The 17,441-nt window shown below is 41.2% G+C and overlaps 1 protein-coding gene across 1 annotated transcript in view; it reads right to left on the bottom strand.

The window, feature by feature from the left end:
• Positions 1-11,176, bottom strand: part of EFNB2 (ephrin B2) — a 43,407-nt gene extending 32,231 nt beyond the window's left edge. The window contains exon 1 of the mRNA XM_039866310.1: positions 10,379-11,176. Coding sequence (XP_039722244.1) covers positions 10,379-10,500 — 122 coding nt within the window. The 5' untranslated portion in view covers positions 10,501-11,176. The remainder of the gene's footprint in view (positions 1-10,378) is intronic.
• Between the last annotated feature and the right edge of the window lie 6,265 nt (positions 11,177-17,441).

Below are 17,441 nucleotides of genomic sequence, written 5' to 3'. Positions count from 1 at the left end.
TAATATGGGGATCATAAAAGTACCACCCTCACATGGTTACTATGAAGGTTGAATGAGTCCGTATTTGTCAAGCAGTTAAAACAGCAGCTGGCACATAGTACTATATGCAATTGTTTTTAAATAAAACATACCATGTCCTCCAGGAGGGTCGTTTTCTAAATAACAAATATCATATAATATTAAAGCAAAAAATGTTACATTGCCCATCCTTACAGGTTAAATTCATGTATTTATTCACAGCCCAATTTCATACTGTACTTGTAGTAGAATATACAAAGTGAATTCGGCCCAGGCAATAGGGGTAGGAAGTAGAAAAGAGTATCTAATTTGGTAGTAGAAAGGAAATAAAGTACTTTATATAGCAGAAAAGTCCTAAAGAATGAATAGAAGTCTGGCAGCTAAACAAGCTACAATATAACATCAGAGACTTTGAAAGGTGAAAAAAAAAAAGTGCCATGTTATAATCTTTATTAATGTTTTAATTTTATTTATTCAACATTTGCGTGTGGAAGGCAAATTGAATCAAGAGCCAGGCACACAGTAGATATTCACCTACTTTTAAATAACAGTAGTTGACATTCACTGGTTTGTTGTGCAAAGCACAGCGCTAAACTCCTTAAATCTTGACCACAATTTTATTACTCCTTTACTCAGTATTGTTAGATTATTTTCCCCATTTTATAGACCAGACAACTGAGGAACACAGACGATAAGGCTCCCAAAGTTACGCAGCTAAAAAATAACTAAACTGGGGTTGGACTCATACAGCCAGATTCCAAAGTATGTACTCTCAACTAAACTAAAATAGCACTTGCCTGGCTGTCTTTGCTAAATCGAATTGCCTGACCTTTCCATTATCAACACAGGCATTTTGAAATAGGGTACTGCTAATTTTCATATTAATAAGGTAGCTTGAAATCGCTGGGTTAGCTATCCCACAGGGTTGATTTTTTTTTCATTTATGGGATCTGTCTTTGAGCTATGCTCAGATGAAATAATGTAGATGCTTGCAGATATACACTTTATAGACACACTAGCCTTAGCTAAAACGTTACCTTGACTTGTGTACTGTGTTCTTTATTTCAGAAATCTACATGACTCTGCTTAGAGATGTCTGTTGTCTCTCCAGACTCAGTTTCCTCTCCCCTGGGCTGTTTTTCTGAATACTATTCTCTTCTTCTGCGTTCCCACTGCACATAGTTCCCATACACCACACCACCGAATGCTTTTGTTTCCAATAGGATTCCCTCTACTTCCATTAGAATTTAAAAGTTTTGAGGGTAGAAATTGTTCTTTGTGTTCTCAGAGCCTAGTAACAGTTCGTAAATGCTTGTTAAATAAATCAGTGAATTATCCACTAACAATGATCTAGATGATCCCCTGTGGCCTTAAGAATGGGGGCATGCAACAATGAGTTAAGGACCTCAGATTTCTTTGAGATCCCAAAAACAGTCTTTAAGAGGATGATGACCTAATGTTGAATTGTTTTCGATAAAAGGTGAATTATGGCAAAGGTTCTCAAGGTGTGGTCTCAGACCAGCATTAGCATCAATTGAGAGCTGGTTAGAAATGTAAATTTCAAGTCCCACCCAGACCTCAGGAATCCGGAACTCTGGGGGTGGGCCTGGCAATCCTGTTTTAACAAGCCCTCCAGGTGATTCTGATGCCCTAACATTCTAGAGCCACTGGTCAAAAGGTAGATCCTCAGTAGCAGGTGATTTTGTTAACGCACAACATGGGCAGCCAGAAATATATATCTGGATTGTGTCTGTTCATTCAACTACTATTCACTGGATGTCAATGACAACTAGTAGGTAGAGACTGATAAAATGAGACAATTCTTGTCCGTACCTTTTAGGGATAGGAAAGGTGGTGAAGGGGATTAAGATTTGCATGTGAATCATGACAGTGCAGTCTATAATGATCTTCCTATGCCTTAGGTATTTAACTGAAGTGCTGTGGGTTTACAGAGAAAACATTTAAAGAAATTATGTTTGATCTACTATGTCATAAAGAGAGGACACTCATCTAGGGTAAATTGAAATTTATGGATAGTCCATTATAATGAAGATCCATTTTCCCATAGACAAAAGGGGAATCAGGGCTTAAGAGCGCTTGCTTTTACCTAAAATATCCCCAAAATATAGTTCTGGTAGTTAAGTAAAAACTGACATTTTCTAATTTCTTCTGTAGGTAGATACATTTTGAGCTGGCCTTGAACATAATTGCCTTGGCCTTACTCACTCGGGCAGCTGCGATTCGGGGCAAATGTTTTCAGGCCACAGCTTAACTGGTGGAAGAAGCAAGGACTCAGATTCAGAAGCATTTCATCAGGTGGTGGAACCACGCTGGGTCTCACCTTCCTGGGCTGAAACACAAGTGGCCACAAAGATACTGGAAGGGGGCATTTCAGACACTCTGGCTCTGCAGGTCAGAGATTCTGATATGCACAGAGGTTAGGTATCCTGCAGGGAGTGCGAACTGGGGAGCAACAGCAGAGTAGGCAGACATCAGGGAGTTTCGCACCCCCCCATACCCCCCACCCCCGCCGAAACGCACACCCCTACCTAACAAGTTGAAGCCTTAGGACTGTAATCACTCATTTTCCTCCTACATAAACACACTAACAAACTGGTTTCAAAAATGTGGGCAGCACTCATAATTACTCTGGGGTGATACAGGAGTAGTCCATACATGAAAAGTAGAGTAATGCCTCGGGGGCAATACGGACTTCACTAGCAAGTATAGGAAAAATGATACAAGGACTGTAGTCAAAATTGGATGCAACCAAACTTAAACGAGACAATGAACTGGATTGTTTAATGCTTTTATATAGAAAACATGAAGACTCTATAGTACTCGTGAAGTTTTCAGAGCAAGGCAGAGCACCAGTGTTTCTTTTACTGCGTTCTGAATGTCTACCTATCACTGGGTATAGTTAGAACGTTTATCTATTCATGCTTTAGAGAAAGGAAACAGCTAGCTATTAATACTTCACTATTGCGAATTTTTCTTCATATTTTGATTAGAGAGTTACTAAGAGCAGAAACAACTTGTTTTTCTTTAATGGAGCATTCTCCTATTCCATTTTCTATTTGAAACCAGCAAGTATATACTCATCTGTCACAAAATGCTGTGAACTAGAATTACATATTTGAATTTATACATGAAAAGAAAAATAAAGACCCACTGATCATTTTCTGCGGGAGCAAAAGAAATAGGTTTACCTGGCATTCAGTGTGCATGGAAAACATTTCATAATCGATCACCTATACTTTTTACTGGTTCACCAGATCCAACCATCCTTACCTTTAACACTTCTGAAATATGTTCACACAGGTAGATCGCGAAGCTAAATATTGGATGACGGTTAGTAAACAAGTGACAGGGTTTTCCTGCATCATTTCTTTAATCACTTTAACCCCATTCCTAATAGAAACCAGGAGGCCAGGGCAATTCAGCTTCTTCTTTTGTCATTTGCCTGCCATAAATATGCACCAGTCTGCATTTGAAAAGCTGAAGGAGGCTGCAAGCTTGCTGGACATTTATCATGCTCTGTTCCCTGTTAACAAGCAAATACTTTAGCTGAATGGGCCATTAGCAATCATTGTCAAATGTAGAATGCAAGGTGCTTGGATGTGACCAGCTTGTAAATTAGGGATGTCCCTTCTCTTTGATGAATCTAGACAAGTGCAATGGATCTTTTGATATAGAATACTGAATTAAGTTAGAAAAGGAGATAAAGTAGCAGACATTGGATATGACAGATTTATGTGCAATAATTTTTAAAATGTGTTTAATCTATGAAAGCTACATAATAACCAGAAAAAATAGTCAATAAATGCAATAAACCTACAGCCCAAAACAGGTGGTTGAGTCAACTGAGAATTAGGAATAAAAATCAATGAAATGGGTCTGAAATAGACGATTCAAGATTAACGAAGATCTTCAGACACTCACAGAATGTTAGTCTAGAAAGGTCCCATGTTGCTGTTAAGAAAACAGCACCGAATCCCCTTGAGCCAGCCACTCCATCAAGAAAGACACTTGGGGTGTTTGTAACTTTCAGCATTGTCAATGTCTTAAGAGTTCAGACTCTCTTAAAGAAATGGGGAAACTTTTCTTAAACACCAAATAGGAGGCAATAAAGCAAATATTTCCTTTCTGGCTTGATCCGATTGTGGGTGTCACTCTGCATGTAACCCAATCATGGCTTCAATGGCTTATTTTGCTTAATGACTAAAATGGGAAGTGTGGAAGGCAAAAACAAAAGTACAGCTTTATTTAGAAAGTTGTTCAGTACAGGGGGCAATAAGATTCAACATCATTTTTGTTTGTTTTAAACTTTAAGGCTGGTTGTGCTAACATTTTTATAATCCTTTTGTTTACACGAAGGACGCCTATTCTATTCAATTCAAAGGTTAAGACTCACATTCATGAGTAAAATATCATCTAGATAGAGCCCACTGGTTTGGGCATACTGATTACTGCTGACTAGAATGAAACCTAAATTCTCTCTTTTATACACACACACACACACACACACACACACACACACACACACACACACACACACACACATTTTTTTTCCCCAGAGTGAGAATGACAAAACTCCGAGTAGAGCTATCTGGCTGAGGGAAAGGAACAATACATAATGTTTACCTTTTCTCCTACTCTGTGTGAGATGGCTCGGCTCTGAAAGATGGCTGAAATCAAAAGGTCTCTGTTTTCTTTTCAGATAACTCCAGCCGTACCTATCCCTTCTGGTCTCTGTTCCTTCCCAGCGTGTTCCTGCCTGAAGCCCAAATAGATTAAGGCAGGGACCGCCAAGTGCAGTTAATCCTACAGAATGGCTGCCGCTGTTAGGCCAGGAGTTAAAAAGGAAAATCTTGCAGGCCTTAACAACTGCAGTGATCTGAAGTTTTAATCAGACCCAATCTCAATCTCTAAAAAAGGCAGTCAATGAAATCTACCTTTGCCATATTATCCGCCACCAATGAGCAAGAACTGAGCAGCTTTTCTTTCCTGCTTTAACCATCCCAGGCCACAAGTAGGGCTTTCATACTTTCTAATCCGAGTTTCCAAGTCTGTGTGGTTCTCACATAATAGCCAACAGCCTGGAGCAAGGGCCTCCATTTCTACACCCTTTTCAGAGACGTGTCATTTCTAACATCAAGCTAATCTATATGTTGCCATGGCTTCACCCTTTATCTGCCTTTACATCTTATGAACTGCATGGATTTACCACATTATTTTTATCTGAAAGACAGAAAATGGTGGTTTTATTGCCATACAATCAGATTACTGCTTCTAGTTTCTCTATGCCTTTTTACCATACTTCAATCAAAAGGGATCAGTTTCTTTATACTCTGCCCTTGATTTACATTACATCTGTAAAGACCTAGTCTGGGTTGTAATCCCCTTATTAACTATGACCAGGGTTGATTTGCCTAAAAATAAAAGCAAATTGTGTCAGACCCTTTCACTTTGTTTTTGATTCGGAACTACAAAATGGATTACTAAAGAAATCTTCAGAGTTCACACGGCTAGTATAGTACTGAATTTAAAATGAGAATTAAACAAGTTAAACAGGGGAGCCATGTCAACGGTTTACATTTTCCATCATGGGAGAAGGGCTGAATTGCTTATGTCTTTGTATTCTTTGGCTTTAGAGAGACAATGGAGCCACAGGAGTTTTTCCAAGCTGTTCGGAACACTGTCCCATTTGCTATCCTTCCTTCTTTGCTTTTCTTATATTCCTCTCCCAGCCCCATTCTAATTCCTATCCTAAAAAAGGTGGTGGGGGGAGCTCTTCCCTGAAAGAGCTAATTCCTAACTAGAAGCGTATAGTTCTATGGGTTCTGCATATTTTAATCAAAATATTTTAAACAGTTGAACACTCCTATTTAAGGCTCTACTCCTCTACACAAAGGGTGAGCTCATAAGCAAATCTATGTAGATGTATGATAAGTGACCTGAAAAACGGGCTCTGTATGTCAGCAGCAAATGAAGGCAGAGGTTAGGCAGACAGGAGTACCATTTTAATTATTATTTTTCTTAGAAGAGTGCTTCTTTTGGTCTAATTTGCAATGTTAGAGTTTAAGAATAAAGTTTTCATAAATATTAAAGAAATAACCTTAATTTTTTTTTTCTTGGTGTGGATCCAGAGTCTGTATTTCCTACCCCCTGCCACTCTCATTCGTATGACGCACCACTGCAGTCATGCTGAGATCTCAAATTGTTTCCTATTAGGAGAATGCACTGGGAAACCTCGCTCTAAGGTAGGTGTCATACTCAACTGGGAGCTACCTGGAGCATTTCAGTGAAGGGTAAGGTAGCAAAGATTTAAATTGCTCCACTTGCAATGTCAGTCTGAAGGTGATTATTGTGCTGATCCACCAACCACAGGATTTATCTAAGTAAATTTACATTTATGAGGTTTTATGATAATTACTCAAAATATATCCATTATTCTTTAGCTGACTCTCTATGAAGAAACCATTCCAATCTGTAGATTTTTTTTTTCCTTTTGTTTTAGCCAATTTTAAGATGATGGCTAATTCACCTGTCCTTGTACTTTAGCCTAGGAGTCAGAAACATTTAGGAATGTTGAAGTCATTTGCATTTCTTTGCATCGGTTGGCAAGTGTCAACAGCTATGCTTTGTGAAAGATTTAGAACCAAGTGCTTAACAAATCATCTTAACCTCCAGCTCCCATTTCTGAGGCTTGAAGCTGTAATTGCTAAGGTTAAAAAGTGCAGTCCCTAGACACACGATTCCCAAATAAATTCTCTTCTCGTCTGAAAGAAGACTACCAAGCATGTTGTGAGATATCGCTTTAGCTTCGTCTTTGTGCTCTCTCTGGCTCAGTTGTCCTGTGGAACAACGACAGTCCATTACCTACAGTTTATCATCCTGACAAAATGTGAGGAATGTGGATGTGAAAGCACTAACAATTCCACCCCTGGTGCTTTGTGCTTTTTTCTCTCTATATTAAAACCGACAAGATTAACCCAAACGCAAACTGTGGAGCATAGTTCAAGGGGCTATTCAATCAGTGCTGAATGTGCATTTGTTTACCTACAAAAATAAGAACTTCAGACACAATGAGAGGCAGGCTGGCATATATATGGTACTGAATGGACTGTTTAAACAGTACTATCCATTGTAGTTTATTTTATCAATCTCTGACAGGTCCGTATTTATTCAGAGCCTGACTGTGGTAGAGCCCATGTATTATAGGTTATCTGGATGTTATCCAGCCATTCTTTTGTATCAAGTCAATCAATATCAGGAATTCAGTATTATGTAGGGGAAAAAATGACATGGGAAAAGTATAATGCTTTGTTAACTAAGTAGTATGCGATGTACAGGGAATATCACCCCTAGACCTAAGAAATTAATGCTCAACCAAAATTTTCAATAAAGTCTGTAATTCATTATAGAATATCGTACCGATACACACTTGCTCACTCTAAAATGAGATCAATATTTTATAAAAGAGCCAACTATTTTATTTTGGCAAAAACATCATACTTGGAAAAACGTGTTCTACTGAAATGTTAATTAGAAATGAAAGTCAGGCTTTGCTATTCTCTCCTGAGGTTAAGTAAATAAATAAAACTGCTTAAACAGCCTAAACGGCTACCATTGACCCAACTCTACCAGAGCCTATGGATGCAATGTGAATAATCTAACGGGGCTAATATTTCAGGATACAGAACTTCTTTTGATTACTGCATAAACTCTCAGAGAAGGGGGCAGCAGACAGTGTGATTAAAGTAGTTAGGGAGACAGTGAATTTACAAAAGATTTTCTGGACTCTGTATCCAAACAGCTGCTGCATGCTCCCTATGTCGGCCACCTGCTAAAAAAAGCTGACCCCTGAATGAAACAAATCTAATTACTGATGGTTGCTTCATTACAAATGAATTGTTCCCCAGTTCATATGAACTGATGTGAAACTTCAGTGCATTTGATTACCTTCCTGTCACATCACATTTACTGACAAACTTTTCCATGGAAATAAATATGCAACTTCCCCAAATAAAGTGACCCCCCTTGGCATGAGGGGTTTTTATTCATTTCTCCAGAAAGAAATCTTTCTGATCTCAAGCTAGCATTCAGCTACATACTTTGTTAAAGTAGACCTTTTCCAGAGACAAATACCCAGTCCTCCAGGCAAGCCATTATCATGAGAACTATTAAAGAGATTCTACTCTTGAGCATGGGGACAATCATGCCAACAGCAACATCGGCAGTGCAGGGAGCCAGGGTTCTTTCTCCAAAATGCAGGCCTCCAGCAGGTCTCTAAATCTGTGGCCACAGGTAGGAAAAACTGACTAATCCTAATCATTAAGATGGCGAGAAAATATCAGCCACCCCTCCCCCATACACACGTTAGGAATAGAAGATATTAATGTCTAAACCTTAAATTGAAATAATTATTGCTCTACCTTGTTTTCCAAGTAGGTATTTCTAATGCTCTCCCCGGATACACACAAACTAGTAGTTAACACAGATATATATATATAAAGCCGAACTCTGGAGGGGTTAATGGTAATTTCTTAGATTTAAATATAAATGTTAAATCCTGATGGGGAAAAAAATTTGCCCCGAAGACAGTCCATCAGTGAAAGTGCAAAGTGGAGCGGAGCAGGCAGCATGGGGAAAAAGGTAAAGGCTGGCGCCGTGAGCATTGCGCATGGAAGAGTGACCTCTGTAGGCACAAAGAAAGCACTGGCCGGCCTCATTCCGGCTCCCCCAGTCCCGCTCCTCGCCGGCCTCGCTAGGACACAGGCTACTGCGAGCAGGTCCGAGCCCGGCGCTTTCTGGCACCACCTGGTGCCTCACGATTTGGTATCGGTGTAAAGATGTCACTGCCACTATTTTCTCAGCAAAAATAGTATCTTACATTAGGAATAAAAAAGACGTCCATACAAGATCAAGCTACATAAAAGAAGGCTATTTAAAGTAACTTTTAAAATTTGAGCCGTGTTCTTAAGTGCCATCCAGCATCATGCATGAATTTGTTTGATCCGATTAACAGCTATGACGTTTTTTACTCCCGTAATAGGAAATTCTTGGTTAACTCTTGGTGAATTTGAAAATTGACCACTTTTAAAGGAGTAGATATGTCTTTAATTAAGATGTGATTTCCAAATCAATCCCTCATCTCCTTACTTCTAAATCCATGGCCAACTTGCTTAACTTCAATTAGGCCATTGATTTTGCTTCTGATCTCAAACGCTTATTCCAGGAACCAGCCAAGGTCTCCTTATTCCGCCCCCCGCCTCAAGTTCCCCAAGGCTAAAATTCCAGGATTCTGTAAAATATTTTTGGCTGTGATTCAAAATGCATCCCAAGAATGAGGTAATATGTAATACCGAGTTTACAGACGACTAATTACGAGTTCTTTAGGGATAGTTATCGCCTTTTCTAAATTCTGTATGTACTTTGGTAGCTCACACTGAAAGTTAATCTCCACAAGGCCTGGCTTTCTCCCGGCTGCGCCGTTTGATAAAAGCAAGTGGGATCTAAGGATTCCGCTCCTGCCTATACTCCCCAAGAGCGAAGGTTTCAGCTGTGTCGACTGGACAGGGCCTTGAGCTTTTTTGCAGAAAGCGTCCTTGAAATCAAAAGTCAGCTATCGAGACCTCACAGAGTACCTACTGGTTTAGAAACGAAGCGATAGGCCAACGGGCATAGGGTTCTCCAGGAGATCCCTAAGGCCAGTCTCCTGAGCCGGGAGGAGAGGGCCGATCCCGGAGTTCTACGGTGGAGCTGGCGAGCTCCACGCACACCCTCAGGCAGGAGGCGCGCCGCCGAGGAGCGCGGGCTCTGGGGCTTTATGGGCGGCCCAGAGACCATAGGCGTCCTTCTCCGGATGCGCCCACTGCCCCGGGCCTGTCGCTCCCGCCCACCCGCGTGCCGGGACTGCGCTCCGGCGCTCCTCTGGGGAGCAGCATCCCACCTCTCTCCTGAGCCCGCCAACTCCTGCGTGCCCGCCAGCCCTGTTTGTGGCCGTCCTCTCCGTCCTAGAAAAGAAGTGAGGGTCAGGTATCGCCATCGGACACCTTTGCGGACATGGCTCCAGAGCCGCCAGTGGCTTTTTAGCGCCTGGGAGCTTATGGGGGAAGGAAGGCGAGGAGGGCGCTCCTCAGGGCTGGCGTTCCGGCTGGAAAGCCGAGCAAAGAGACTCCACCAAGTGATACGTGGTGCGGACTGGGAACTGGGGACAGGGGGAGGGTGAGTAGAGGGGAGAATCGAGGTTCCAGAAACAGGCTCTGGAGGCTCCGCGGCCCGACCCTTCCTCCTGCAGGGACCGCGAGGCGCGGCAGACCGCGGGGTGGCGAGGGGGATCGCGGGTGCCACTTACTTGGAGTTCGAGGAATTCCAATAGATGGGCTCTAAAACTATCGATCTGGAAATCGCAGTTCTGCATAAAACCATCAAAACTCCCCAGCAGTACTTCCACACGGAGTCCCTCCTCGCGGCCATTGCCAAGCCGCTCCCAGCTCCGCGCACACCGGGCGGCGGAGGGACGGGGGGCGGGCCGGGAGCCCCAATCCTCCAGACAGAAAAGGGGAAGATCGTAGGCAGCTCTGGGGCGCGCCGAGCAGCTCCAGCGGTCGCCAAGGCCGGGAGTGCTCCCCTCGGGGCCCTCAGGGCGAGAGGTGGGAGCGCACACGCGGGGCGCGGCGGTGCGGCGGGCTTGGGGCTCCGGGGCGCCGCGCCGGACCCAGTTCGAACCGCCGGCTCCCGTGCGGCTCCAGCGTGCCGGGAGCGGGGCAGCAGGGAGGGCGCGTGGCCGGGACACAAAGGCAGAGAAACGACTGGGCGCGGGAAGCGGGCGCTGCGTTCCGAGCTGGGCTGCCTCGCACTATAGATCCAGGGGGGCGGGCAGCGGCCCCAGCGCGCGAGTGCCGCGTCGGCGCGGTTCCATGTCCCGGAGCGCTGAGAAGCGAGAGGTGTCTTGGTGCGCGCGGGAGCCTCCTCAGTCCTCTAGGCTCCTAGCCTGCAGAGCAGGCAGGAGGGGCTAGGTCCCAGGCGCGGGCGCCGGACGCGCGCGGGCCTTTGTGTGCGTGGAGGGCGCCGGGACCCGCTCTGCGCGCGGTTCCTCGATCCCGCCGGCGCCGCTGTCCCTGCCGAGGAGAGTCAGCTCTGTCGGCGTGCTGTCAGAGCACTATAAACGCGGGGCCCCGCCCCGCACAACTCAGCCCATTGGCTCGCCGTGCAGCAGCCGCGTGCTGGTTGGGCAACTGGCCCATCCGTCATCCGCCCCCGTCCGACATTGGGCACCGAGAGGCGGTGCGCCGGCTGACAGGTGAGCCCCGCCCCCGGCCCTGGGCGGCGGCGCGAGCGGAACACAGGAGAGTCCGCGAAGCAGAGGGGCCTGCGTGTGCTCGGTGTGGTCCTGTAGCGGCGGGGCAGAAACGCTGATAGAAGGGCAGCGTGGGGTTCAGGGACAGCATGGTGCCAGCTGTCCCTGCGCCCAGCACACGACTTCATTGCTTGGCAAGTGTCCTAACTTCAACAGAAGGACAATGTCGAGGGCGAAACTTTCTCTTCGGAGTTGAAGGCAGTTCTTTCCCCTGTGGGTCTTCCTTCTTTAAATGAAGTGTCCTCTCAGCATGGTTTGGCTCAAATCCTGCACGCACATCCCTTCGCTGCCCCCACCAGACCTCTCAGTGATAAATTTCAGACCTGATTTTGGTACCAAACGTTAGCCGAGGACCGATCTACGTCAGCGGGGCTGGGAGATATGAAACAACTCCCGGGTGGAGGCGCCGGCAGAGCTGCAGACATTGCGGGGCGGACGTCCTGGCCCCGCACCCTATGAGTCTCGCTTCCCATGAGGGCAGCACCTCTTCGTGCAAGTATCGCCGGCACACCAGCGCCGGCCGCGGGATCTTCTCCTTAATTAGCCTCTGATACACACTCACACCTCCCCAAGGTGACCGGGAATTCAGGGGTGACGGTAACAAATAGCGCTCAAACGAAGAGGTGGCAGGAATTCTTCACTTGAGTTCTCCGTGAAGTGCTTGCCCAAGGAGCGCGATGGTCGAGCGCCACCATGTCCACAGTTTCTACGGACCCACAGCGCCCACTAGCGGCCAGCTTGACTTCTCTGAGAGAAAGAGCACAATATCTACACATCCCAAACCTGTATCCCGCTAATCTGTATTTCGCTAATCTAATAGCGCAGAAAGTCCAAAGGAGAATCTTAAATGACCAAGAGCAAGAGAACACGGCAGAAATAAGGCACGGTACAAATGTATACAAATGTATAATTCAGTTTGAAAAAATAAGTATACCGTATACTCACAACATTGTTAAAACAAAAACGTTTACTCCAGGATTTAATGTTTCAAACGCAACCGCCCGGGCAGTATTCCTACTTTTTTTTTTAGCCAATTTATCCATTAAGCCAGCGATCCTTCACCTTTTTGGCACCAGATACCTGTCCTGCGAGAATCTAATGCTTGGTGATCTGAGGTGGAGCTGAGGCGGTGATGCTAGTTGGGAGCGGCTGCAAATACAATGAAGCTTTGCTCCCTTGCCTGTTGTTAACCTCCTGCTGTGCTATCAGGTTCCTAACAAGCCACATAACTGGTACACGGCTGCAGCCTGGGGGCTGAGGACCCCTGTATTAAGCTAAATTTGAGAAAATAGGTTTTAAAAAATTTCATTTAGATTCGTTGCTCTTCCACTCTTCTTTAACAACTTTTGAAGATTTCATAGTTCATTAAGTACTCATTTTTTGAAACATTAACCATAAATTAATGTTCATTTCAACTGAGGGTGTTAAAAATTTGCAAAGACTAGTTTAAGACAGAAAACACTAAGTTACGCGAGGTGGCAAATAAAATTATTTCAAGTTGATCTTTAAGAGAAGAAAACATAATATTTTGCAATTGCTAGTTTTAAATAAGTCTCACATTTGAGGAAATAATTTTTAAGACTTAAAGATAGTAAACTGATTCGAAGTCATCAGCAGATTCCCAGGAGGACTGAAAAACCAGGAAAGGACAGGCAGTATTATTCGTAATTTCACAAGGGTCAAAAAGGAGTTGTTTTTAATAAGCTAGAAACATTTAAGCAATTCATTTGAAATTTAATATAAAGCTAGCTTAATGATCTTTTAAAAGAACTAAAACTGAGTATCTCAGTACCATGTTTCACATTTAGCGAACTTATATTGTGAAATTTTGTTTGACCTCTTAGCTCCTACATCCTCTTCAAGTAAACCAGAGGAAATAAAGGAAATTTGCACTGTCCAAAAATAACCCTGGCTTCCATTTTCAGTAAATCGAATATTCTCTTAAACATTTTAAAATGCTTCCAACTTTTAAACGATATTTGACCAAAAAATAAAATCCTCTACAAAAGATTATCGTGTAGCTATAATGTGAATATGCATCATTAATTTCAGTAAATATGGAATAATTAGCTATAGAGACTAGGTGAAAGGCATCAGCAGTAGCACCTTCAAGATGCTAATGTTCTGCTGTTTAGATAGTAATTTCAGTGATTAAAAGCATCACCTCAAGCCACTTGTTTCTACTATTGTACATATGTTATGCCAGGCAAAAAAAATAAGTCATATAGGCATGTATAAGACAAAATTAAAATTTTTAACATGCCAAACCAAGAAGAATCAATCTCTTCTATTTGATACCTCTTTGTATTTGGACTTCATTTTCCAATTAAATCGTTGGAGAAACATGGTTATTTTTGAAAATCTGTAATTTTACCAACACATTAACAGAGCAAAAAGTATAATTTTATTTCAGTAGAGGAAGTTACTTCAGTTTCCAGAGTTAAGAAGTTTCTAAAAGTCAAGTTTAAAAAAATTGGGAATTTCAGAGGCGATTATAAAAATGTAGAGAGAAATACTTGAATGTCAAATGAGGTGGAAAATGTTTGATAATTTCCGTTTAAAAAACAAGAGGGCAATTTTGCCCAAGTAAATTCACCTTGTTATGTTTCTGCCCCTTTAAATTCCTGGGCATGTGCTGATCTTTAGAACTTATGGCTGTTTCTTATATATTCCTTGTACAGTAATCCATCAATTCTAATAAGTACTTCAAAAGATATTTTGACATAACTTCTGTAAAAACAAAAAGCCTCATCTAAATATAACATTACGGGAAAATTACTGAAATTTTATATACATGATTAAATGTTGTCTAAACCATGAACTTTCTATGTAGCTGTATGCCTCTACCAAAACTTTTTTCTTGCACTGCATGTTTATTTGTCATGGAAGGTTCTAGAATTCTTTTGCAAATGACATTTTGCTCAATTTACTGGGGAAGACCTATTGAAACATGCATAGAACCATTTCTTATATGAAGTTTGCCATTCACTCCTGCCCCATCTATCAGCTTCTAAAATTGATTACAAAATGAAGCATCTTAAATGTACTTATGAGTTGGCTAGGAAAAGTATTAGTTATTATTGGGCTCTTGGTCAAAAAATTTTCCCTTTGAGTTTAGTGACAACTCATACCTTAATGACCATAACATGTTATTTGTGGAAACAAAATACCATTATTTTCCACTACAGTAGTCACTTAAATCTCTAACTCAATCTGTCATTGTTTTAATGTTATTAATGAAAAGCAGCACATGTGGAAAGAATAGTTATGGCTCCAACTAGCTTGGGCACCTGGCATGAAACTTCATTTCTTTATTTGCAAACCAACAGGTTTAGAGGACCAGCCAATCTCGAGGCATCATTCCAAACTGGATTAGGTAGTTTGGTGGAGATAAACGAGCAGATAATAAGCTTGCTGTGCAGTTTTGATTTTATCACTCAGTTGCAATACTTGAACTTTTATAAACAGTATTCCCACTTTATGGACTGATGTGATATAGACATATGTATCTACAGACACTGCATAACAAAGTTAAAATCTGCTCTAAACATACAAAGACTATTTCTGACAGCATTCATGAGATAGCAGCTCTCTTATAATGGTCTATAAAACCATTTTTGCTCCCTATTAACCCATTTTACAATGAGATTCAACATCACTTAGATCCAGCTGCAATTAAATATTCCTTATGTTGTCTTTTAATCCATAGTGAAAGCCTGGAAAGTGAAAGAAACCATCCAAATGCATACAAAGTACAAATCCATTTTATTTTAACCCTAATAAAGCCAGGTTTAGTCATCAAGTGTGTACTAACCTTAGAAAATATACTGACACTATTAAATACACATGTACCTTTGCCTGAGTGATAGTGAAACTTCCAGGTCATTGATGATTTTTTTTTTTTTTTACTTACTAGTTTCAGGTAAAGAATGACTAAAGAAATATGTATAAAATATATAACTCTTCCAAAACCCTCTGACCAAACCACTGGAGCCGCAAGAACATTATTTCCAAACGACTTCCAATGAAGTTCGGTCACTCTCTCACACACAAACACACCCAATTTTAATTGATATTATGTCTCCTGTGTCCCCTTCCATTGTTTACTAGCTGCAAATCAGTTACTCTAGTAACTACAGATATATATGATGTAATAGATCAGGCCGTGGATCTAATCATCTGAAAACCAATGTCAATCTGCTACAAAATGTATAGTGCAGCGTAACAGCAAATGCAAATCTTCTAAAAAAGGTCCCCAACCCCCGGGCCGCAGGCTGGTACCGGTCCGTGGCCTGTTAGGAACTGAGCCGCACAGCACGTGAGCAAAGCTTTATGTTTTTGCAGACACTACCCAGCGCTAACATCACTGCCTCAACTCCACCTCAGATCAGGCATTAGATTCTCATAGGAGCATCAGTCTCTGGTGCCAAAAAAGTTGGAGGACCACTGTTCTAGATTACTACACCACTAACAACTCCACAATTATGTACTGGGTGTTAAAAACAAAACAAAAACACAAGAGTAAACAAACATGAATAACAAAGGTAAAAGCGAAGTAATCAAGACCACTGTTAACTGGCAATTCAACAAATGAAAAAGTGTGGCCAACTGCTTGGGCTTTCGGCACCTATTATCAATTTCTAGATTGAGGTCCTTATTCTTTTACCTTAAGTGGTCCTTTCACTAAATAACAACACTAGTATTTGAGTGTTTGTAAAACTTCTGGAGGGAGTGGCAAGTCTCAAAAAATAAGATATCCTGTCTTCAGAATTTCTTATGGCCAGAACACAAAACAAATGAATGGTTCTGAGTATAAAGGAACAGAGAAATGGGACAATTGAAAAAAGAAGCTCTAGTTAATCGTAACAACTTTAGAGAAATTTTAGTTAATGATAAATGGAGGATTCTTACTATAAAATGAAACATTAGAAATGACATAATGTGCAACTAGCCAGGATTCTATGCTCACTTTACTTTATAAAATTAAAAAGTACAAAACCACTGAAAATTCTTAAGGTACTGATGGCCATAGAAAAAAGCTATGTTAATATACTAGCACAATTAAATGATTCATTATTTAACTGAGGACAGAAACAGCCTAATTGGCTATATCTTCATAAGGGAAACTGGAGTATTGAATCTTTAAATACAAACCCCTTCCCCTCTTTGCAAACATTAAAGAGTCCTCACACCAAGCTAATTTAAAGTTTTAGTTTATATAACTGATTTAATTCTGCAAACTCCACAATATAAATGGCAATAACTACATATTTTAAATACTGTAATAAAAATAAACAGTCATTAGTTAATTCTATAATGCACTAATAATCTAAAAAAAACAAATTGTGAATAAAGGCATATTTAATAAATTAGAAAACATCTGAATTGCTAATAGACTGAGAGAATTTGAACTTTTATAATTTATACACAAAGGCAGTGGAAACAAATGAAGAAAACAAATTATTAAACATTGTTGTAGCACAGAAAAGATTGGGTATTTTAACAATGACAACTTCTTTCCTGTAGCCTGATAAGGAACAATTTCAATATCTGATGTGAGTCTCCAACAGCAAGCCGATACTGCAATATGTCACTAAGCAACTTACTGTGATTTCACACCATATGTGGCAGTAAGAAATTTTTTAAAAATTAAAAGGCACGCATAAGCTGATTTCAAATATTTTAAGTCCAGGCTACTCTCTTAGATACAATGCTTAAAACACTTGTATAGCAAAACAATTTTTAAATAAACATTTCCCGAAACTTAAATACACAACTTAGGAACAATGGATCTGTACCAAAAAAATTTTACATTAAAAAAAATTTAAGAACCATGAAATTAGAGCTAACCTATATTTAGAGGTTGAAAAATGATTTGAAAGCAACCTATATTCTTAAGGTATATAAAGTGAATGTTTTAGAGTAGTTAAGTTTCATGTTTACTAAAAGTCAGTTCTCACTACAGTTCATGCCTATTTAAATTCTATCTTTAAAGATATGTAAACTGATTTTATTGTTCCTTACAATTAGACTCATTGAAGAGCTCAAACTAAAGCAA

The sequence above is a fragment of the Pteropus medius genome, unplaced genomic scaffold (assembly GCF_902729225.1).
Source record: "Pteropus medius unplaced genomic scaffold, Ma_sr-lr_union100, whole genome shotgun sequence".
In the NCBI taxonomy this organism is placed as follows: Eukaryota; Metazoa; Chordata; class Mammalia; order Chiroptera; family Pteropodidae; genus Pteropus; species Pteropus medius.
Note: the sequence above shows the minus strand (reverse complement) of the source record. Positions and strands in the feature narration are given on the sequence as shown.